We start from the raw sequence: 25,314 nt of genomic DNA on the forward strand, positions 1-25,314 counted from the left end.
TAACTGATGGTATATGGAGGGGATTATAATCAATGTAATGAAACAAGTTATATGAATTGTTGAATGTGAAACTGATGATGTGCCCTGTAAACTTTCATTCACTCAATCCACAATAAAAACCTTAAATTTAAAAAAAAAAAAAAGGCAGTACAATGAAGCATAGTTCTACTGGGATACACTTGGGATCATCATGAGTCAGAATAAACTCACTGGCAATGGATTTAGTTTGTTTTGGGTTTGGGGTCTGGAGAGCAAACATGGGGATGTTCATTATTCATCCTTTAGAGTCCCTACTGTGTCCTCTGTGGAAGGAGTGTCCATCAATAACTCAGCAAGCAGCAACACACCTTAAAAAAAATCACATTGAAGTTTGACTGATTTTTATATGTTATGTTGTTATTGTCAATTGCTGTCAAGTCAATTCTGACCCATGACGACCCTGTACAAGGGTTTCCAAGGAGCAGCTGGTGAGCTTGAACTGCCTACTTAGTGGTTCAAACCAACTTTGCTGCCCAGCACATTAACCCATAGCGCCACACCAGGACTCCTATACTGTTATTAGTGGATAAAGGAACAAAAAAAATGTTGTGGTGTTGTTTTTTCCTGCACATAAAGATATGGTGTTGGAAATTGTATTTTCAGAAGCACAAGGTACAAAAACTTTTCTAAAACTTAAAATTAGATTTTTTTTTAAAAGCTCCTCCCCCACAATGCCTTAGGTAATGTTACTGAGGCTGTTAGAATGGTGGGTGATTTCCTGTTAGCACAGCCAGCACAATACAAAAACACACTAGGCATAGGAATGGCTTAAGGCTTAACTGGAAGGATATATTTTAAGTAGCTTCTCCAAGTATTATACCTTAGCTTCTAGAAAAAGTAATTGCTGCAAACATTTGAAAAGTAGAAAATCTCTGTAAGGACACAAGGAGATGAACACAATTGTACATAATAGCTCCTTCCAAACAATTTCCTAGAGACTGGACCACAAAACACCTTCAGACGCTTTCCAAACCTATTTTATTTATTCAAGGAAGAGAAGACATGTGAAGTTCTCGTATTTCCTTCACGTAGAGACACTTCACTAAACTGTAAGATGGGCATTTGTCTATACAGGCACAAAATGAGTAATTTCTCAGCGTGTAGAAAATGTAGTCACTGCAAACATCTGAAATGTCAAAATTCTAAGCAAAATGAATTCTGTAGAGACACAGGACTAGAAACCCTTAAAATAAATATCATTTCAAACTGGTCCCAGCAATGATGTTTAAAAGTGAATACAAGCTCATGTGTGGGGAGAGGGGGTGCTTAGCATCACTTTGTAGGGCAACAGTGGCTGTCTCCCAGGGAGGTAGGGGGTAACTATAGCCCTGAGAATTTAGAGTGGGAGGGAGTTTTACTGCCCATAGTGTATGCTTTCCATACTTTCTATTTTGTATTATGTGCATGTATTAATAGTGGATGCAGAAATCATCAAAAAAAGATGGAAGGAATACACAGAGTCACTGTACTAAAAAGAAATAGTCTATGTTCAACCATTTCAAGAGGTAGCATATGATCAAGAGCCAATGATAATGAAGGAAGAAGTTCAAGGTTTATTGAAGGCACTGGTAAAGAACAAGGCACAGGGAATTGACAATATAAATTGAAATCTTTCAACAAACTGATGCTGCACTGGAGGCATTCACTCATCTATGCCAAAAAATTTGGAAGACAACTACCTGGCCAACTGACTAGAAGAGATGCATATTTGTGTCCCTTCCAAAGAGAAGTGACCCAAGAGGATGTGGAAATCATTGGACAGTATCATTGATATCCCATGTGAGTAATATTTTACTAAAGTTAATACAAAAATGGCTGAAACCATATATTGACAGAGAAGTTCCAGAGATTCAAGACAGTTTCAGAAGAAGCTGTGGAATAAGGAATATGCTGATGTCAGGTGGATCTTGGCTGAAAGCAGAGAATATCAGAAAGATGTTTGCCTGTACTTTACTGACTATGCAAAGGCTTTTGATTGTGTGGCTCATGACAAGCTACGGAAAACATGGCGAAGAATGAGTATCTTGGGACACTTAATTGTGCTCACTAGGAACCTGTACATAGACCAAGAGAACACCAAATGGTTTTAAAATTAGGAAAGTTGAATGCCAGGGTTACATTCTTTCACCATATTTGTTCAATCTGTTTGCTGAGCAAATAATCTGAGAAGCTGGGTTATATGAATAAAAACGTGACATCAGGATTGTAGGAAGATTCATCAACAACCTGTGATAAGCAGATGATGCAACCTTGCTTGCTGAAAGCAAAGAGGATTTAAAATACTTATTAATGAAGATCAAGGACTATATCCTGCGGTACGGATTGCATCTCAATGTCAAGAAAACAAAACTCCTCACCACTAGGCCAATAAATAACATCCATATCAGTGTAATCAGTGGAGAAAAGATTGACGTTGCCAAAGATTTCATTTTGCTCAGATCAACTATCAACACTCATGGAAGCAGCGGCCAAGAAATCAAACGACATATTGCTTTAGGCAAATCTGCTGCACAAGACCTCTTTAAAGTGTTGAAGAGCAAAGATGTCAGTTTGAGGATTAAGGTGTGCCTGACCTAGGCCATGGTATTTTCAATAACTTCATATGCATGCAAAAATTGGACAGTGAATAAGGAAGATAGTAAAAGAATCGATGCATTTGAGTTATGGTGTTGGAAGAAATATTGAAAGTACCAAGTCTGCCAAAAGAACAAACAGATGTGTGTTGGAAGAAGTACAGCCAGAATTCCCTGGAAGCCAGGCTGGCCAAACTTTGTTTCTCATACTTTGGGCATATTATCAAGAGGGACCAGTCACTAGAGAAGGATCATGCTTAGTAGTAAATTGGAGGGTCAGAGAAAAAGAGGAAGACCCCCAACGAGATAAATTGGTACAGTGGTGGCAGCAATGTATTTAAGCATAGCAACAGTTGTGAGGTTGCTTCAGTGTTTCAGTCTGTTATGCACAGGGTCACTATGAGTTGGTACTGACTCAATGGCATCTAACAACAACAATGACTTAATTTAATTAAGCTTGCTCTCTTTAAATAGCAGGTCATAGCATTCATTCCAATCAAGGCTGGTGAGCTTTCTCCAGTCAGCCCTGGAGTCCACACCTTCTCTGTGGCCTAGCGCTCAGGTTAAGCCAGAAAGAGGGACGTCCCATCTCCTTTTCACACCGAGCACCATCTGTGTTGGCTGCTGCTCTGGCAGGAAGGATGCACTGGTAATCAGGCAGTGTCTTAGGTGCAGAAGCTCCGGGAGACTCGGGCTATCCCCCTAGTGTTCTCCCTCCCCACACCCCAGCCCTTCAGAGGAGCCACTCTGGTCTTTTTCTTGTTGCCCCCACCCCTCCACCCATGAGATGAAGTGGCTTGTTCAAATAGATCAGTATGCACTATCTTCCTCTGGAAGAATAAAAACATAGTAAACAAGAGGTTACACCGCCTTTCCTCTGGGCCCTGGAACATCAATGGAGCACAAGGTGTCAACTCCTTTTCTGAAACACACTAGCTGTGTGACCTTGGTGAGTTATTTAACCTCTCTGAGTCTTGGTGTCAAGGCCATCATTCTTGAGATGATGGCAGTCAACATATTCTCAGTGGGATAGAATAGAGATTAAAGAGAATGTGTGATGTAAAATGCCTTGTAAAATACCCAGCATGCAGCAGGTGTGAAATGGTATCATTATCATTACATGGCTCCTACAACCTAAAGGATAATGCTTCCTAACTCCCTAGCCCACCACACATTTCCAGTTTCTGTTTCAGGACTTACTTACAAGCAACAAAGAATAGTGAAATGGGCGGGATTTAGAGCTAGAGAGACTTTGCCTTCGGCAAGTCCTTAACCTCTCAACATCAGCTTCTTCAACTCTAAAATGAAAATAATTATACCTTCCTCGTAGGATTATGGTGAAGATTACAGATAATGTATAAAAAGCACCTAAGAAGTGCTCTCTGCATCTCGGTGATTTTCTTTTCCTGTTCTGGGCCTTAGCATGACCTTCCCTCACCATCCTCCACACTGCTGGTCAGCCTGGTAGTCCCTGCCCACCCTGTCCTCTCGTACCATCTCCATCCGTGGAAACACCAGGTATTTTTCCAGTCTCAGCTTCAGCAGAGATCTTTTACGAAGCTTTCTTAGACCATGGTGATTTCTCCCACTTCTGAACTCATCAAGTGTTTACCTTCTGTGGAAAATAAGAGGCCAGCAGTCCCAAGGATCCCAAGATCTTTCCTCTGTGGCCACTGCAAGACTGACTAAACTGAATACCAACCCACAGTCATTGAGTGGACCCCAGCTCATAGCGACCCTATAGAATGGACTGGTTGGTGGTAGTGGACGTTATGTGCTACCGATTGGGTTCTGACTCATAGCAACCCTGTATAGGGTTTCTGAGCCTATAAATCTTTATAGGAGCCCAAAGCCTCATCTGACGCCCATGGAGTACCTGGTAGATTCAAACTGCTGACGTTACGGTTATCAGGCCAACTCGTAACCCACTACACTACTCTGCTTCTTATAGAACAGAGTTGACTGACCAATAGGGTTTCCAAAGATTGTAATCTTTATGGAAGCAGCCTGCCACATCCTTCTCCCTTGCATAGTAACTGATGGCTTTGAACCATTGTGCTACCAGCGTTCCCTTGCAAGACTGATTACTGTTATTAAGTGCTGTTGGGTTGTTCTGATTTATAGCAACCCTGTATAGCATTTCCAAGCAGCGGGTAGTGGGTTTGAACTGCTGACCTTGCAGTTATCAGTCCAGTATTTGTCCTATAATAACACATCAAGAAATCAGGCAATCATATGAAGAAAGAACTCCGGTCCAAAGCATCCACAAGCAGTATCTCCCAGGTGCTTCCTCCAGTACCATGCACCAGGATCTCCATAGTATCTGGAAGGACATCACCTTCCCCAAAGTCAGATTCCTGATCCCTTTTTTAGGAGTGCCTTGTATTAAAAAGTATCAATTGGCTCATTGATAAATTAAGGGCCACTGGAACTTATAACAGGATCCCTTGTATAAGGGATATAACGGATAACCCTTAATGGGTTACATGGTGGGCTACTAAGTACAAGGACAGTGGTTCAAAGCCACCAGTCACTCAGAGGGAGAAAGATGAGGCGGTCTGCTTCCATGAAGATTTACAGCCTTAGAAACCACACAGGGTACTTCTACTCTTCCTATAGCTATGAATCAGAATTAATTATATGGCAGTAAGTTTGGGTCTTAAGGAACTTTGGGGAGTGTTTGGCATATGGACAGTCAAGTCGGCCACTACACACATTAGCTGACATTGGCATGAGCAGCCCCCATGGACCAGACTTCAGCTGCCTCCATGTCTAATTGGATCGGGTCATTCATTCCTCTCTAAAAACTGTGGGGTGGGCATTTCTAAGCATTGCCTCAAGAATGCAGGCCAACTCCTTTGCATGTCACAGCGAACCTTTCACAATCTGTTCCCAACATCCTTTGTAGGCTCTTCTCCTTTCATGGCAGCCACCTCGTACCCTTTAGTGCTCCGCAAGTTCAACATAATCTTTTCAATTTCTAGGTGTCTGTACCTAGTCTTCCATCTGTCTGGAACATTCTTTTTAAATTTCTATACCCACTGGAAGTTGTTGTTAGGTGCCATCGAGTCAGTAACGACTCATAGCGACCTTATGCACAGCAGAATGAAACACTGCCTGATCCTGGGCCAACCTCACTATTGTTGCCACGCTTGAGCCCATTGATGCTGCCACTTGGCCAATCCATCTCACTGGGGGTCTTCCTCTTTTTCTCTGACCCTCTACCTTACCAAACATGATATCTTTGTACAGTGACTGGTCCCTTCTGACAATATGTCCAAAGTATGAGAGACGAAGCTTGGCCATCCTGGTCTCCAAGGTGCACTCTGGCTGCACTGGAAGTAGCAATCAAGAAATCAACTGATGTATTGCATTGGACAAATCTGCTGCACAAACCTCTTTGAAATGTTCAAAAGCAAAGACATCAGTCTGAGGAGTAACTAAGGTGTGCCTGACCAAAGCCATGGTATTTTCAATGAATACCGTAAAGATTTACACCCTCGGAAACCCTGTACAGGGTCGCTATGGGTCGAAACCGACTCAACGGCACTTAACAACAACAACAACAAGAAAAAAACATAGAAGAATTTATGGATTTGAGTTACGGTGTTGGAGAAGAAAAACAAATCTTTGTTGGGAGAAGTACAACCAGAATGCTCCTTAAAAGCCAGGGTGGTGAAACTTCACCTCTCATACTTTGAACATATTAACAGGAGGGCTCAGTCCCTGGAGGAGGATGTTGTGCTCGGTAAAGTGAAAGTTCAGCAGAAAAAGAGGAAGATCTCAACAAAATGAAATGGCACAATGGCAGCAGCAGTGGGCTCAAGCATAGCAATTGTGAGGATGGTTCAGGGCCTAGCAGGATTTTGTTCTGCTGAGCACAGGGTTGATATGAGTCGGAACCAACCTGATGGTACCCAACACCAACAGCCCATTGAACTGTGTCATTGAGTCAATTCCTGCTCATGGTGACTCCATATAAGTCAGCACAGAACTGGGCTCCATAGAGTTGTCCATGGCGTATTTTTTCAGAAATACTTTTTTCCAGGTGCCTCTGGGTAGACCCAGGAGTCCTGGTGTTGCATTGTAGGATAAGCACTGGACTGCTAACAGCAAGGTTGGTGGTACAAACCTAGTAGCTGCTCCTTGAAAGCCCTATATGGGGTTGTTATGAGTAGGAAACTGACTCTACAGCACTTAACAACAACTGGGTGGATTCAACCTCCACCCTTTTGTTTAGCAGCTAAGCACCTTAACTGTTGGCACCACTGAGTTGAAATTGATTCAGTGACAACTGGTAAGGAACCCTGTTGTTTTTATTAGGTGCCCCTGAGTTGGTTCCAGCTTATAGTGACTTCATCAAACCAAGGGTACAGTTGAAGTAGAAGGGGCCATAAGCTCACTGCAAATGACAGAGCTAAAGAAATGTAAGTTTCCTTCCAAACCAAGGGTAGCTCACCTGAAGATAGCTTCACTTTCTTCGCCAACTAACATTCAAGCAAGTTAACATGTGACTATAAAGAGCTATGGCGGCATAGTGGCTTATGCATTTGACTGCTATCCACAAGGTCAGCAGTTCAAGTCTACCAGCTGGTCCTCAGGAGAAAAATGAGGATTTTTGCTCCTTTATGCTATTCAAAGCTTCAGAAATCCTATAGAGTTGCTATAAGTTAGAATTGACTCGACAGCTACCAACAACACGTGAATATACTAAAAACAAATTTAAGGCTGAGCATGTAGTCACGTATGTGTCTATTTTCCTCCCACCCTCAAAGGTGAAATGTCTCTCTTACCTGATTCTTGGGGTGCCTTCAAAAGACAGTTCTGTACATTTATAATGAATATGGCTGGTTTCAATATCCTCAGCTCCTGGGTGGCTCAGGGCTAAGTTAGGTGGTCTCTCACAAAGGCAACCCTATGGAAAGTGGGTGACTCCCCCAGGCCTGCTCAGCTCAAGAGCAAATACACTAGTGACCTGCTGTGTGCGTGGAACCAGGCCCTGACAAAAGGACCGACAGGACGATGTAGAACTGCCCCATTGGGTTTTCAACGCTGTCATCTTTACAGAAGCAGACTGTCAAATCATCCTTCATCTGAGGGGCTGGTGGGTTAAAACTGTCCATCATTGGGTTAAAACTGAGTGCTTAGCCACTGCACTGCCAGGGCTCTTTTGCAAGGGCTCATTGTTGTTGTTAAGTGTCATCCAGTCAGTTCCTAGTCATAGCGACCCTGTATAGGGTTTTCAAGACTCTAAATCTTTGCAGGAGCAGTAAGCTCTGTTTCTCTCTCAGAGAGCTGGTGGGCTCAAACCACCGACCTGTGGATCAAAGGTCAGTGCTTATCCTACAGAGCCACCACATTCCTTTTAAAAGGTCTCTGGGTGATCAAAGCATTTTGCAACTGACTATTAACTTAGACGCGGGAACACAAGGTCAATTTGAGCCCTAAGGTCGGCAGTTCAAATCCACCAGCCGCTTCTTGGAAACTCTATATAGGGTTGCTGTGAGTCAGCACCAACTCGATGGCATTTCACAACATTAACTTAAGGTTGGTGGTTAGAATCCACCCAGTAGCAACACACACACACACAGCCTGACAATCGTTTTTTCCCATAAAGATTATAGCCAAGAAAACCCGATGGAACCGTTCTACTCTGGTAACCTATGGGGTCACCATGGCTCAGAAGGGTTTTGGTTGCTTTCTCCACCTTTTAGAGAGAAGTTACCTGTGCAGCGGAAGGGGGGCGGGGTGGATGATGGGTACCTTCTAGGAAATTCCAAGGAGATCTTAAGCATTCTTACCTCAGGCCCACCCAGCCAATGTGTCCTCCTCCTTACTGGGGTGCTGGGGCAGGCCTGCCCCAGAGGTCCCAAGGCTGTGCAGGGATAGCAGAGCAAACATTTTTTTAACATTTTATTGTGGCTTGGGTGGACGTGTGCAGAACAAATTAGTTTTACATTCAACATTTTGTTTCCTAACGCTGGTTACAATCCTCTCAGTACAACAATACTGTTCCCGCTTCTTCCCTCGGTTCCCTGTTACAACAGTTTTTGAACGCCTGTTTTCCTCAAACCTTTCTCCCCTCTTGAGAAGTACCCAGCTGACATTTCTCCACCAAGGCAGCAAACCCGATATTTTTCCCTCCGGATTCCATGATCCATTTATAAGGTGATGAGTGGTGTAGGCGTCTGTCTCTCTACAGCCACCTCCTAGTCCGCACCCCAAGCCCGGGAGACCACCGTTGGCCTGGGCTGTAGACTGCCAACCTCAATTACCCTCCCTCCCCCTCCCTCCGCCGCCCCCTCCCTCCCGCCCTCTCTCTCTCTCTCTGTTATTTGAAAGATTAGAGTTCATTAATTAAATCCTGTGCTTAGATCGAACTGTAACATTATTCCAATCACATTTATCTTGCAGGCGGCGGAGGAGATGGCAGCCTCGCTGGAAACGCGTAGGGGAGCTTGAGCCGGCGCCGGGGACGCACGGCGCGCCGTGCTCCCTTGCCACGCCGCCACGCAGCCCCTCCATCTTCCAGCTCAGCCTCCCGGCCCGCGCGCCCCTTCCTTGGGGGTCCGGCGTCTCTCCAGGGCTCCAGTTCCCCCCACCCCCGCCCTCCCTGGCCCCCCTGCCCCGACCCCCTCCCCCGGCACACACGCTCACACGCGCGCGCACACACACTCACACTCGCACACCCGCGCGCACCCGCCAGCGAGCCGCTGGCCGCTCAATGGACCGATTGCCCCGGTTTCCCTGATCCCAGCCCAGCCCGGGATGAGAAATTGCAAAATGGCCCGGGTCGCCAGTGTGCTGGGGCTAGTGATGCTCAGCGTTGTCCTGCTGATTTTATCACTCATCAGCTACGTGTCTCTAAAAAAGGAGAACATCTTCACCACTCCCAAGTACGCCAGCCCGGGGGCGCCCCGAATGTACATGTTCCACGCGGGATTCCGGTGAGTGTGGGCCTCCAGTGGAGCGCCCTCGGGGACATGGTATAGGGTCGGGGGGCAGAGGAGTCGTCTGGGCTTCTCCGAGGAACTCGGGGCGCGATAATTGCGTGGTCCTTCCACTCCTCTTGAATTCTCCCTTCCCCTCCCTTTTCTTTTTCTACCCAAAGCCCCTGAAGTCGTCGCCCTAATCGATGTGATTGCATTCCTCGTGTCTTCGCCGCATCCCTTCTCCCATTTCAAAAACGGGGGGAGGGTTTAAGGAGAAGGATGGTGGAGTGAAAGGCAGCGTATGTTGGGGGAGGGGAGGATGAGCGTGGGGTGAACGTCTGCCCTGCGCCCTTTCTACATACACCGCGGCCAAGCTCCGGGCGGCCCCGGGCGGTTTAATGGCGCAGGCGCCGGCCCCCGTTACCCACCCTCCCACCTCGCCCGCTCCTCTCTCCCCCTTCCCTCAAGGGATGCGCGGGTTTAGTCTCCTGAAGCCCCAGAGCCGTTCTTTCTTGACCCATTCCCCTCGTCACCCCACTTTCGGTCATTCGCAATCCCCCATGCCCCTGCAGGAAGCGACCCTCCTAAGAGCCGCCGACCTTCGGACTGGGTCGTGGTCACCAGCCGGGCGCGGGACCGGCCAGGGAAGGCTTGGCGCAGCTCATCCAGATTCCCCGCCCCTACCTGAGACCTAAGAAGCTCTCCCAGCCGGACGTCCCAAGGGGCGGGTGGCAATTGCAAATTGCAGCCTGCCGTCCCAACCGGGCCTAGGGTGCGGGACCTAGAGCGAGCATCTCCAATAGGGCAGAGGAGCGCAACTGGCCAGCGGCCTCCAGGGCCCTCAGCCAGGGGACAGTCCGGCTTACGCTCGGGTAGGAAGAGGTTAAGTCAAGAGCTGTCCCCCCCCCCCCATCCCCCCGCCAGATTCCCCCTGGGTCTCCGCTTTTCTCTGCCCTTTTGCCTAAAATCAATCCACCCTGGCGGCTGGGGCTTGGAGGGCGCTGTCCGCGGTGCTGACTCTCTCCTCGCCGGGCCCCGGCTCCAGCGCGCTCCCGGCTCCCGCCCGTGCTCTCCCAGAGACGGCCATTTTACGGTCTCTCCCGCACCCTGGGGATTGACAACAGAACCAGAGTCTTTCTTCTTCCCGAGTGGTGTGGGGATAAGAGAGTTGGGCAAGGAAAGGGGGGCTCTGGAGCGGGATGGAGACAGTACATGGGTCAATTGCCCCCTCCCCAGCCGCTTGATCTCACAGGCTGCCTCGGATCCCGGAGCTGAGTAAGGCCAGCATGTTTGTGCTCACGCTCCTCTGCAGGTCACAGTTTGCACTGAAGTTTCTAGACCCATCATTTGTGCCCATTACGAATTCTTTGACCCAGGAACTCCAAGAGAAACCTTCTAAGTGGACATTTAATCGGACAGCGTTTTTACACCAAAGGTAGGATAGGGGGAAACATCTAAAACGTTACTTTTGAATTCTGGAAAGCCAAAAGCCAAACAAACAAGCAAAACAACACAACAAAACTGTCTTCTCTCCTTCTTCGGGGTTATTTGCATTGTCTTCTCGGCCTGGCAGCGCAACAACACTCTGATAGGTAACCGTTGCTAGTTAGTGTATTTTGCCCCCTGGTATTGCCCTCTCATAAGGAAACAGGACGACCAATTTGAATGGGGGCATCAAGAGGAGATATTTCCATATCCTCCCTAACTCGGACTTATTTTTGTTCTTTGATATGTAGTTAACGTGTCAGGTTATATTGCCAGCACTATCTTTCGTATTAAAATATATACATAAATGAGGAAGGGGCTAATGGCAAAAAAGATCACCCAGTGCTTTTTCACTTCCCTACTGGCGTTTTAAAAAATATGTATTAAAGTGCTATTTTCTCTTTGAATCTCACAGAAAATACCATACTCCACCTCCATCCAATGATGAGTGAAAACTTTAGCCCAATCATATGCATATATTTAAAGTGAGAGCAGTTGTTATAATTTTGCCTGTTTGTTTTCATTAAGCCTTTGCAGCTTTTCATTTCTCCATCATTATTCTTACTCTGTTATGTCTTGTAGGAGCCTCATTCATACTCATGACAGAGTTTGTTTGGTTTGGTTTCTTAAGGGGTTAGGGGAGAACAGGACAAGTTGTATTCTGATTTATGTATTCTCCTTAGTGATTTTTACTCTGCTCTTAGGAACCTGAGATAAATCCTTACTCCTTCTGGTGGGATTATTTTGCTGCTAAATGGAATGTGAGCCATCTAGTGTGCATGCTCATTAGGGGTGTGAATACTTATTTTACAGAGCCTTCTATTTAGAAGGATGTGATGTGGTCAGAGTATTTCTAGCTACAGCTCACTCTTTTTTAAAACATTTTAATCTACAGGTAGAATTAAAACAAATTCAGTAGATATTCATGGTGTTATGAAAACATTGTTTACTTGAAAAATTAGCCTATAGTCTTGTGGATATGGTTTAAAATTTCAGAACATTGTTTTATTAGAAAATAATCCATGAAAATAATTGATAGATTCTAAAAGCCTAAAGGTCCTTTTTTTTGTTAACTTTGGGGTTGTTGGTTTTTTTTAACCAATATTGATTTTATAGACCACCCAGAAATTTTCATAGAGAGAATACATTATACATCTCTCTAAAACATATCTCAAAGTCAGGAAAAATATTCTTCTCACACTAGTCCATGTAACCTGAATGTCCAGTCACAACAATATTTCCTTTTCAAATATTTACTCTTTACAATCTACTAATTATAATTTTTCATTTATTTTTACCAGTATCCTTTTATACTTACCTTTACTATAACTTGTAAGAACTACACTGATAACTTTTGGAAAGTTGACATTGAAGAATGCAGTAATTTTTTTAAATAAAATTCCAGGGAAAGTGATTATATGTAACATCATCCAGGCTCTATTACAGGCAAAAGATACACAAGATGTAATGTGATTTCCTAGTGTTGGGGAATCTAAACTCAAAGGAAGATGTTACTTGTCTTGTAAATATTTTGAGTGACTGAGATGCTAAAATGATGGTGGTTGTGTGCCACGCTGTGAGTCGGTTCTGGTTCTGACTCATAGCAACCCTGTATGGGATTTCTCAGGTTGTACATCTTACAGGAGCAGAAAGCCTCATCTTTTTCCTGAGGAGCAATGGGTAGATTCAAACTGCCAAGTTTGTGGTTAGCAGTCCAGCTTGTAATGTATTACACTACAGACATTTACAGGGAATGCTTGATTTTACTGAAAACAACCTGAAGTTAGCTATTCATACCATCCAAGCCTTATTTACCCTCTGAATTGTTAGGATGTATGCATTTTTATGATTTACAATGGTCTTTCTTTCTGAGCATTAGACTTCCTCAACTAAATTATGTTTCTATATAATCAAGTAGAAAAATAACCCTGTTTCATTATTCAAAGGCTCTTAATGAGATTATCATCTCATTTCTATTAAATATTCAAATACACGCACTGCTGCTACCATTTTCATATTTGAATAATAGATAATATTGTCCTGACTCATATCTATTTGGCTCATATTTGGACACCAGTGATACTCGATATTCCTTGAACATTGCAGTCCAAGAGCAAACAAGTGTTACAGTTGTTAAGTGCCATCGAGCCAGTTCCGACTCATAGCGACCTTCTACAGGGTTTCCAAGGAGTGGCTGGGGAATTTGAACCACCAACCTTACAGTTCAGAACAACCTTGGTCCAGTACTTACCCTACAGCACCACACTAGCCCCTGGTTATGAACTCTCACTATTAATGCTAGTGCATTAATGGGAATTCTTCAAGGTTTGTGTCAATTGTCTCCCTGTGTTTTCTGGCACCATTTTGCCTGTGCCTTCCTCTCAAAATACATTCATCATAGAGCAGGAAACCTAGCAAAGACAACTAAAACTTCAAATTACAACCTTTGTGAGTCTCAAAGGATTGCACGCAGAAGTTAACTGAGAGATTAGTACATGTCTGTTGACTCTGAATAAGTCCTCCCTCCAAACACCAGAATTACTATAAACATTTAACCTTTTTGGGGTTCAATGTGCCTGAGTTTGTTGTATGGATAAAATGGCCACATAAGACATAGAATGGAAAAACCAAGGCTTTTGAATGGGATGCATTTAATGAAATTTCTTTTTATTTTAGGCGAGAAATTCTTCAACATGTCGATGTAATAAAAAATTTTTCTTTGACCAAGAATAGTGTTCGGATTGGACAACTGATGCACTATGATTATTCCAGCCATAAATATGTTTTCTCCATTAGCAATAACTTCCGATCACTACTTCCAGAAGTATCACCCATTATGAATAAGCATTATAATATTTGTGCTGTGGTTGGAAATAGCGGGATCTTGACAGGGAGCCAATGTGGACAAGAAATAGATAAATCAGATTTTGTCTTCCGTTGCAATTTCGCCCCTACGGAGGCATTCCAAAAAGATGTTGGAAGGAAAACCAACCTTACAACCTTCAACCCTAGCATCTTGGAAAAATATTACAACAATCTTCTGACCATTCAGGACCGTAACAACTTTTTCCTCAGTTTAAAAAAGCTCGATGGGGCCATTCTTTGGATCCCTGCATTTTTCTTCCACACTTCAGCCACGGTTACCAGGACATTAGTTGACTTTTTTGTTGAACACAGAGGTCAGTTAAAGGTCCAGTTGGCTTGGCCTGGAAATATAATGCAACATGTCAACAGGTGTGTATGTTTTATTGCATTTAACTCATACTTCACCAGATGGCAAATCAATATTGTAATCTCTTGGGGTAGGGGTGCGGGTAGTTGGGGGAGCTATCCAGTTAGCTGTTGTGTTTAGTTTAGTACTTAGGGCAAACTCTTAATTCTCGTTTGTAATGAATAAATGAGTCTCTCAAGTTAAGACTTTCAGTCATCCACCCCAAGTGCCAAATGGAAGGATCAGTGTCTTGTCAGCCCCTCTCTTGGAGGTAAGCCTGGTGAATAGTCATGGAAATCACCAACAAACAAGACCTTTTCTTTAATTTTTAGTGGATAACTGTGTCCCGATAATGCCAATGGCTAAAGTTAGTGTGTGTGTGTATTTTAAGAAAATGCACTTGACTTAAAATTTTTCCTTTTTTTTCTTTGAGTATTTTGTAGATTTTCAAGGTTAGAAAACCCCATTGTTGTTGTTAAGTGCTGTCAACTCTGTCCCGACTCATAGTGACTCTTTATAGGGTTTCCAAGGATCAGCTGGTAGGTTTGAACCACCGACCTTGAAATCAGGAGTCCAATGCATATCCTGCAGCACCACACCAGGACGCCTAGATAAAATACACATTGAATAATCTGCTTTGATCATTTGAGAGTTGAGTGAAAAACCATGTGAAAAGTATTTTATGAACTCTTTGTGATCTCTTGTAATTTGATAGATTAATCAGAGATGCAATATTGTCTAGTCTGGTCGTTCTCAGTTCTGTCCATACTTTAGGAATCACTTGTTGTCAAATGTGGTTGAGTGGGTTCCAACTCATAGTGACCCTGTATAAGGTTTCCGAGGCTGTAATTCTTCACGGGAGCAGAAAGCCTCAGCTCTTTCCTGCAGAGTGCCTGGTGAATTTGAACTACTGACCTTGTGGTTAGGAGCCTAAATCATAACCCACTACACTACCAGTTTCTTAGAAATCACTTATTGTTGTTAAGTGCTGCTGAGTCGGTTCTGACTCATAGTGAGTCCATATAGCGTTTCCAAGGAGTGACTGGTGAGACTGAACTGCCAATCTTGCAGTTCAAACTGACTTGAAAACTAGTTTGGAATCACTTAGGAGCTTTGAAAAAATACTTTTGTCTGGGCTCTATCTCAAGACATTCTGATGCAAGTGATGTGCTGATCAGCAGATAGATGGCATTTTAAAATAAGTTCCCAGGTGATTCTGATATGCAGCCAGAATTGCAAGTCATGAATCCAAGACATTTTATAAAGCAAGATTAATTGTAAGCTATTTTCCCCCCTTTAAATCAGCTAAGCAAATTGCCTCAACTCTTAATTTCCCCTATGCAAGTAGCTTCAACATCATAAGAAACTGCCCAGATATTATAAGATAGAATGTGCTCTGGAAGATCTGGTAACCAAAGAATTCTAAAGATTTTTTAAATCCCATAATAGACTATTCCCGTAGTGCTATGGGTTAGGCACTGGGCTGCTCACCACAAGGTTCAAACCCACCAGCCACACCTCCCATCACAGTCCCAAAAAACCTAAATAGGGTCTGGTTTTGGGTTTTACTTGTCCCCTAAAGCCTTCTAAGTGCAATACTGTTTAGTTGACATTCTAAACCTTCCTTAGGTAGCTGACATTCTAAGCCTTCCTTAGGAGGAGGAATCATAGTTTAAGAAACTGTTATGTGCACATATCTAAGAGGTAGGGTGAAGCCGTAATTTATAACCCAAACTGGAACTTTTTCTTTTCGAGAACGGAGACACTGTTAATCATTGCAGTAGGGACAACAGGACATTCACTGGGACTCTCCCAGGGTCCCAGATATCTGATCACCTTTAAAAGAGGTCATTGTGGCTCATCTCCTAAATTTAAAGATGAGAAAACTCAAGTGCAAAGAGTAGAGTTACCCAGAGCTGTTGCACAAATTGGGCAGAAAGAAGCCAGGCTCTTGTGTACCTGTCTTGGGGACATTTGATGTCATCATTTTACAACCCTCTTGTTCCATTCAAGTTTCCTTATGCCAGAAGAATTGTCAGAAATCAACCTAACCCTTTAGCTAAGAATATTAAAACTGAGATGGAACATTTTCATTTCATCTAAAAGGGGAAAGGTCCATGTCTGTGGGGGTGAAGTAGTGAAGAAGGGAATGTATATGCTTAGAAATATCAGGGGGCTGGTCTGTGCAGCCCACCTGCCACCAGCCTTCCAGAGGGCCTGGTGGATTGATGCACAATGCCCAGAACCACTCAGGTTTGATGAAAACTGGAAAGCATTACAATCCACAGAAACGTGATTCATGAACACATTCATTGTGCCTTCACAGCCAATGATGCACATACACACAGAAGTCTCGAGTATTTGCCAGTGTAGTTAGAAAGGTTTCAAGGTACTACCTAAGTGTGGAAGGGTCAGCTATAAAGTGTGTAAATACTTTTCATAGGCCCCAGCAAGCTAAAGAAGAACTTGGGAACTCCCTAGTTAGTCATTGAAGGAGTAGGGAACACAGTTTTTTTTGTAAGAGAGTTTCCAAACCCAAGAAAAAGGATTTCTTTCTAGGTTTGAATCGGGAAGTGACAGAGAAGATCCCCTTAGATTAAACACCCACCTCCACCATATACAGTGGCCTCCCATGGTGGTACCACTGAGTCACAGCCACCACTCTGTAGGACAGTCCAGAGGTAGGGACCACTTGATGGGTGTGCAACCCCACACTCAGAAAAACCCCATGCCCAGAAGGACACTGCATTCAGAAGGGCGTGGCATTTGGTCTCACACTCTGCTGTCACCATCTTAAGATTCTTAACAGTTTTTCAACAAAGGGCCCTCATTTGCATTTCCCACAGCCTCCACCGGTGATCCAGGCAGTTTTACCTGGGGAGTTTTTGTGATCTGTAAGATAGATTCCCAGCAAGTCCTGTTTTCATTACATGAACAAACCCAGTCATGACGTATCCCCCGGAAGTTTGAAAACCTGGCCTCTGAACCCATGTCTACTTATTACTCCACAGGTACTGGAGAAACAAACATTTGTCACCCAAACGGCTGAGCACAGGTATTCTTATATATACCCTTGCGTCTGCAGTCTGTGAAGAGATCCACTTGTACGGATTTTGGCCTTTTGGATTTGACCCCAACACAAGGGAAGACCTTCCATACCATTACTATGACAAAAAAGGAACCAAATTTACCACCAAATGGCAGGAGTCTCACCAGCTGCCTGCAGAGTTTCAGCTGCTTTACCGAATGCATGGGGAGGGGCTCACCAAGCTGGCTCTGTCACACTGTGCCTAAGAACTCCACATGGAAAGTGCCAAATAGCTGTCTAAAAAGTGCCCCCAATCAAATTGAGTAGTGTTCAGAATAGAACCCCAGAGAATCTCTTAGCAGGATGGTCTGCCATTTAAGAGAACTGAGTGCTCTTTGAAGGGTCTTAGCAGACTTAGCACATGATTAAGAATTGATTGATAAAAGGAATGTTGCATTTGGAACTATGCTGCTAACAAGATGGTTTGAAGTATTTTCGAGTTTCTATTTTAATAATAAACGGACTCCCATTTTTTGTATTAGGATTAGGGCTGGAGCTTCTGCAGCTCCGTTCAAATACAGTCCTGGTCATCATAGGCCTCTGGCCAATTGGGGTAGGATCTCAGTTTTGCCTGGTGGGATCAGACTCTTCAAAATGGAACTATAAAAAACTGGTTTGCATCTCTCTCTCTCCCTCTCCCTGCCTCTTTCCCTTTCTCCCTCTCCCCATCTCCAGTTCACCCCCACCCCCAGCCACATCTTTGTCTCTACAACCCCTCCTCTTGCCCCACCACCATGAAGTTTACTAATTTCCTAGGAATCACCTTGACTAGCTTTGCTTGGATGTGTTGCATCTGTACTTGATGTGTTCAAAGCTCTGGGTAACTTTGATGTTTCATGACAAACCGAGCAAATCATGATGGACCCACTTACAATTCATTTTGTAAGAAATGCCTCTAATGAAGGTCTGTCTAGTCCCTGTAGTCATTCTGTAGCAGGGCAGTCCTGCTGTGGTAAATGGCGTCTCACGAGTGCATCTTTCACGAGCACAAAGAAAGCCTATGTCCTCAGTGGCATCTCATCTCTTGACATGCACACTCTTATGATAAAAGGTTCTGTTACCACATGTGTAAGGGCATTCCAGCCTAGGTTTAGTGCCTCCCTCAGTCCCAACCCAAGCACTGGGCTAAGCATTCTCTTAGAACACACATTCTCATAGAGGCAATGAGTCTGCTTAGGAGCCCAGGACACATAAAGGACAGGGCAGAAGGCTGTTCAGAAGGTGTTATGGAATCCTATATTCCCTCAAGTGCCGTAACCATTCAGAGCTGTTGAGAGCCAGCAGAATTAGAGTGGAAGAAGTTCAAGATTGGCCAAGCCAGGCCCCCTGTGAATAAGGCTTAGATGGGGGTCATTTTCAGTATTATTGTGCCCACCAGCATTGCTCCAGAACCATTTGTTCTCTTCAGAACAATTGTAGAGAATGGATATTCTTCCTTTCCATTGAGATCAGATTTGTACACCTACAAATGAAAAGCCACATATAGTGGCAAGATTTGGTTCTAAATAACTTTTGCCATTTAAGGTTGTATAGACTGCCATGATGGAATTAGTTGGCCCTTCTTTCTTCATCATTTATTCCCAGGAGTAGAATCACATCTCTTTTCTCCCTGGTTTTTCACCAAACAGCACTCTGTTTTCCAGTCCAGCCCAAAGTCTGGCCAACTTGACGTTAAATTTTAATAAGCATTTCTTTCTTGTTTCTAAATGCTACTCAAGCACGTTTGTTGTACATTTGAGTGGAGTAGCTTGTTCTTTTTCCATAAATTGCATCTAGATTGCTTGCAGGGTTACAAATACTATTTTAAAAATTGCATTAGTTGCCCGTCTTTGGGGCATGCTGAAATTTAATCCATTTAATTTAATCATGCTGAATTTTAAATCAAATATAAGGAAAGACAAAAACCTATGCTCATATTCACCTGGCCCTGGTGGAAACCATTTTATTCTAATTTTCTCCATAAAATTATCTAATCAGAGAAGCTTACCTAGATCTAGATATTAACTAGTCAACAAAAAAAAAACAACATACAGGCTCAAATGTATTATGAGTTGTCACACCACTTCCTTACAAGGAGTGATTGGCAGCCATCCAAATAGATGGGAAGAAGCAGGAATTTCAAGATGGGGGAAACACTAAAGAAGACTGTACCTGAAATAATTTGAGGGAAGTTATTCAAAACATTGTTAAAATCAGTGATACATTTTGATGGTGTCAAAGCCCCCTGGATTTGTTCCTTGTCCCTTTCAAGAGGATAACAGATTGATAACTGCCAGAAGTGTTTAGTTGGCTGTTCCTGAGCATTTACCCATGTTCACCAGGTTACTAGCTCAGTGATAGTAGTGCCAGTGTGACACTTGCCAGATTCTGACTCTGCAGTTTGAATCCCAGTGCACCGTTAGTTTTAACAAAATTCATAGCCATTTTGGGCCAAGCAAGTTGAAAGAATAAAATATCAGAATATTTTACCTAAACTCAGGTAATTATTCTATGGTGGATCATGTCGATTTGGTCTCATCATAATGCCAAGATTTTGGGTTTTGTTTTTTAAGTTCAGTGAGATATTTTTTTATTATTTTTTTTAATCTCACTTCCTTCTCAATTCATCTTAGAGTGAGTGGATTTTTCATCTCCCAACATCATTCCATATATAACTTGAACTGGAACTCCAAATGGAGGGAATGGTCTTCCTTCTCAGAACCAGAAGAGCTTAGAAGTTAGGCTCATTCCCTGCTTTCAGGCAGGACTTTACTGAAGCTTACCCCAAAAGACCATCTTACCTTCTCCCTTAAACATCTCTAGAGCAAGTCCCAAACCCTCCCATAGTGGTTGAACACAATTCTCCTAATTTATAAATTCTTTAGAGGAGCCCATCATTCCCATTGCAAAAGTGTAGGTGAGCAATCTGGGCAAAGCGCATCTGTCCCAGTTTTCAACCCATAGAAAGTATTCCGTAGAAGGTTGCTGTATCATTATGTTCATTGATAGTTATGCCTTTGACCTGCAGTCCAAGTATAGAGACAAGCATTCTCTAACTGATCACACAAAATGTTTTTGTTCTTAAGACTTTTCCAAAGATTTAACCTGGATTCACTGAATCCCACTTGATTCTGCTACAGATGCATAGCCTGGCTTTTGCATTCCCCTTGTTTTATTTGTTCTAGGTTAAGCACATACTCTTATCAGAACTTTTCCTCTTTTGATATACTCATGGTAGATACCTCCCTCAGCTGTTGGAATGAATCCCGCCATAAAGTCCCCAAGGTTGTCTGCACAGGACACCAATACAAGTTGTCAGTTACCTCACAGAGGGTTGGGAAGAACCCACAAACATCTGACAACCTGCTTACTGCCAGACTCAATTTTCAGCAGTTGTTCTAAGAGCTATGTGCAAAAATGTAGACCCACGAGAGGCAGAATGAAAATGTGGTATCAAGAATTCCTCCCACTCCTAAACTCTTCCTGATATTTGATGACCGGCACATCTGTGGTTCTTCAGTTCTGTGTCTGTCTTAAGTGTCCTTGACCTTCTTGAAAGTGCTGTGTGTGTAGGAACATGTTGTTGCCTCATAGTGCAGACTGTGGCTGCTATACCATCTGTCTGTGACCTTGATGTCAGGCACCTGACCATGGGGCTACCAAAGTTATAGGTCCCCAGCCTCTCTGTGCTCAGGTCACCAGTTACCCACTCCATGGGAAGTGTGAAGACTAACCTGTTGGGTGGGGAAGCTTAGAGCTAGAAGAAGAGCCTCTCTTCAAACTTTGGGCAAGGTACTAATGAGATCTTCTCAGCCAGCAAAGAGGCATTGGCCAGAGGTCAATGGAATTGTGGGAACAAAATGGTAGAATTCTAGGCTATTGGGACTGGAAGAGACCCTCAAGCTTATCTAGTCAAAATCCTTGCCTCTATAGCTGAAAAAAATAGGCAAACAGGGGTCAAATAAGGTGCCCCAAATTGTATAGGTCATCAGTGGAGTAACTAAGCCTCGTGATCCATGCTACCTGATTGCATCCACATCAAATGAAGATGTGCTCAAAGAGAGTGATTTGGGTCTGGGATCCCCAGGGCACATAAAACAAATAAATTTCAAAATGTATAAAGGCGGAAAAGAATCTACTAAAAACATATATATACATATTTGTCGTTGCAAGTGAATAAAGGAGATGCTTGCCTGGGTAAACAACAGCTCACTCATTAGTCGCTTGCATCCCTCCCTGAAATGCATGATTCTGGTAAATCACAATTCAGTTGCTGGTGGTTCACAGTTGACAGCTGGAATCTTATCCAATAATCTGTTCATCTTAATAAAACTTTGTTTCAGTAAAGTGTCTGCATAATTTAGAATACTGAGGGTAGTTATGCACTTCTCCATATGTATAATTTTCAGCTAAGGCCGCTTGAGGGAAGAACACCTTTGTCAATGCCTTCCATATTGTAAGTAATTCCAACAGCCTTTGAATTATTGCTTTAGTTCAATATGCTAAGATGTGCAAATACTAGTGAATAACTTGGGCTGGGTCTTCATGTGCAAAACGACATACTAAGTAAGCAATTTTCTGTATGAGTCTGGATCCTTAACTCCTTTCTCCCCATAAGTGTTTGAATGCTTCTGACAAAGTATCTGTCTATCCTCTACTTCTCCCTGAGGATGGAGACCTGTCCTTTTGTTTACAAAGAGATTTGGGCCTGTGTGTATGTGGCGGGAGTACCCAGATGGTGAATCCTGGCACTGAGGAGCTAGGGCACCTTGGCCAACTGGTTGACCTGTCTGCACTCTGTGGCCCAATTAATCAAGGCCACAGATGAGTTGGTACCAAGGACCAAAATGACTAATTATGTCCCTCTCACACTCTGATTGCTTTGCCACAAAGAACCTTTGAAATGGGAAACCTTTTTGAAAGTCATTATTGTGTGACGCAGTATTTCTTAAAATGTTGGGGGGGGTTTTGGTGATGGCTTATTATTGACGATACATGTGTTTCAATAGATGTTTTTTCCTCAATGAAGTGCACCCTCTGGTTGATTACTGTGGAATCACAATGAAGAGCCTGTCACAGAACACATGACTCCATATTAAGAGAAAGGTAGGCTTACCAGGTTAGAATCTGGATTCTGCCACTGATCCACCAGCAAATAAAGCCCGTGGCACGTATTTTTGGCATGAGCAGCTCTTTAATGCACAATTCTTGATTCCACACCCCAAACCTTGGAATCAGAATGTCCTGGAATAAGTTCAACATGTAAAGCTCTTCAGCTGATTCTCACAGGGCTACTATTTTGGAGCCAACAACATATTATCGTTATATGTGCCATTTTGACTAAAGCAGCTGAATGCATATTCATATCATGCAATTAATATCAGAACTATTCCTTGAAGTTATCATGAAACATGACAATATAAACACAATTTTAGTGACTCAAAACTTCGACTGTTTGGGCTGAACTGATCAGTCACTAACTTGTAAGTGAATAGTAATTGGTCTATTTCATCATAAAGGATGTGAGTCTGAAGGCAGTCAAAGAAGGAAGCATAGCTTTACTAGCCTTCACCATGGTCCTGCTCTTTCTATTGAAAACTAAGAGGCAGTCTCTTGTTTTTATAGTCTGATAGACAGGGGGTGGGATGGGGTGTTTAAATGGCTCTTTTGGTTTCAACTTGGAAGTTAATCCCAGAGCCTAAAATATTCCTCCCAGAGTCTGATTTCTCACCATTCAGATAATGCCCCAAAGGTCAAAGTCCTCAAGCTTAAATGCAACCAGTCAAAAATGGCAATTCAAGTAGATAAAATTCTAGGACCAACCCAGTGTGAGAGGGTGCTCATTGGCATTGGCTGCCCGGCACAGCCTCTCCTGGGTAAGTTCCACCACCCTAATGAAGCTGAGACCATTTTAACTCTTTGGTGTGCTGGTAAATATTTAACAACTGACACTGGAAAGCAGTGGGGCCCTGACCTATAGCACATACCAATGTCCTTGGTGTAAATACTCCCATCCTAGCCAATTTCAGGCTACCAAAATGATGAACATTTAACTGTGTGTTTTTAAGAGTCTGTATGAGCACAACATGCCTGCCAGTTTTGTAGGCAGTGAATGCCAAAAAGTGAGACTTGCATTGACTTTGGAGGGGCTCCTAAGTGACCCCCTCAGAAGGGAGACTTCCACCTTGATCAGTTTTACTAATTTTAAGTAATAAAACATATTATTGGACCTTTTAGACTAAGGACCCTGATGTGTGCAAAACATTTCCTTTTCACATGACTTCAAGAACTTCTCAACAGAGTGCTCAGTACCTTAAGAGATTGCCAGCCATGGTTTTTCTCATTTCTAAAGGTGGCCTTCCAGATAAATGTCCTTTAACTTGACTGCCAGTTGAAACCGTGTTTGACTGATCTTTTTCTTTTCATATCTTCTAGTATATGCCCTTTCTTCCCAGTTCTCTAGCTTCCTCCTTGCTCAATACAAAATCTGCAGGCATCCAGAAATCAGTACCACAAAAGAGCTGGAGGAGAAAAAGATTTCCTTAAGTTGATTTGGTTCCACCTGGAGAGGTTCTTTGGTTCAGATGTCTCAACTCTACCACACCCAGGAACACCCAGCTCTGCATTTTGCTCAGGACCCAAATATGCATTCAGCCGGGCTTTGCCTCAGAAAGGTACTTAAGGGGCAAGTACTAGATATATGAGGAAACTATGTAGGGGAAGGCATCATTTGGTGCCTTACTGTTTGTTAGCTAAGCCAAACCCTGAATGAAATCTACCAATAAACCTCAAGTCACTACAGCTTGCTGGGCATTGAGCAGTAAACAGTTTCCCTTCTTTCTTACCAATGGTTGTGAGTGAATCCCCTACTGAATGTTTAGAAATCAGATTCCCTAGTGATCCACAGAACAAGCTATGTTTGCGTATTGGAGGTTTTTCTAGTGAAAGTCGTTCTTAGGTAGGTTTAATTACATCCTTTGGAAGGTAATGCTGGAGGGGAATGTTCTTACTTCCTCACACACAATGAGTGGCCATAGATTTTTATTCTGCATGTAGTAAATAAAAATTAGATCATGAGAGACCAAATCTATTGTCCTTACTGTAGTAAAATATCTATAGGTTCTGTAGAGCATTTCTAGACTGCAAATGTTTGTAATTCAATTTGGACATTCGTATGTTGTACTTAAAAGGCTAGGGTAGAACTCTGGCTTCAGTTCTTTTTAACAGTCATGGGAAATGAGCTTGTTGCTCTATGGTGAATCAGCTATTCTTGGTTTTAAATGAGTCAGGCCCAAGTTCAGGTGTTGTCCTGTATTCACAACAAATTGTATGTAACAATAGTACTATGTACACCTTAACTTTTGTCTCTTTTCCCAATACCAAAAAGCCAAGTCCATAGCTACAAGCAGACTCGATTTGACAGCTTGGCCCCATTTTATTCTGATCAAATATACAGCAAAACCAGCCACTCCCATAGCATCTTGAGCTAGAGAGATAGAGAAGAAGAATCAATGGATAATAGCAGAGGTGTTTGGTCAATGTGTGTAGGTGGAGTAAAGTATTGAAGTATAGCAAAAAAGGAGGGGAAGGTTTCCTTTGGAAATCTGGAAACCAGACCATTTTACAAGACTTAGAAGAATTGAACTAGAAATACTCGTTAACAACATTTCAGAAACCAGAGTTGAGCCTTTAGTCTTCAGACAAGCAGCCGGACAGTCAACAAGCCCTGGGAGGGGTATTCTGATGGTTGAGTTACAATCACCAAGCATTAGTTATAATTAGTTATGGAATCTCCTAGGGCACAGGACAAAAATACTGAACCATCACGTTGCCGCATTATTTATTCACATGGGAACAATCGCCAATTCCATAGCAGATTCTTCACAGATCTAGACATTATCTCCATTCTAGATTCTAGACCAACATTCTCAAGGAAGAGACAGGAAACTAAGATTCTGAGAGTAGGAAGTGACTTATCTGCCCAGCTAATTGACTGGAATTAGAATC

General features: G+C 43.1%; 1 protein-coding gene across 1 annotated transcript; it reads left to right on the plus strand.

Moving 5' to 3' along the window:
* The first annotated feature begins 9,040 nt into the window (after positions 1-9,040).
* ST8SIA3 (ST8 alpha-N-acetyl-neuraminide alpha-2,8-sialyltransferase 3) lies at positions 9,041-18,009 on the plus strand. Its single transcript, XM_006837516.1, has 4 exons — positions 9,041-9,559; positions 10,857-10,979; positions 13,706-14,263; positions 17,252-18,009. Exons 1-4 carry the CDS (start codon positions 9,381-9,383, stop codon positions 17,532-17,534), a joined length of 1,143 nt encoding a protein of 380 aa, XP_006837579.1. The 5' UTR covers positions 9,041-9,380; the 3' UTR covers positions 17,535-18,009.
* The last annotated feature ends 7,305 nt before the right edge of the window (positions 18,010-25,314 follow it).

The sequence above is a fragment of the Chrysochloris asiatica genome, unplaced genomic scaffold (assembly GCF_000296735.1).
Source record: "Chrysochloris asiatica unplaced genomic scaffold, ChrAsi1.0 scaffold00021, whole genome shotgun sequence".
In the NCBI taxonomy this organism is placed as follows: domain Eukaryota; kingdom Metazoa; phylum Chordata; class Mammalia; order Afrosoricida; family Chrysochloridae; genus Chrysochloris; species Chrysochloris asiatica.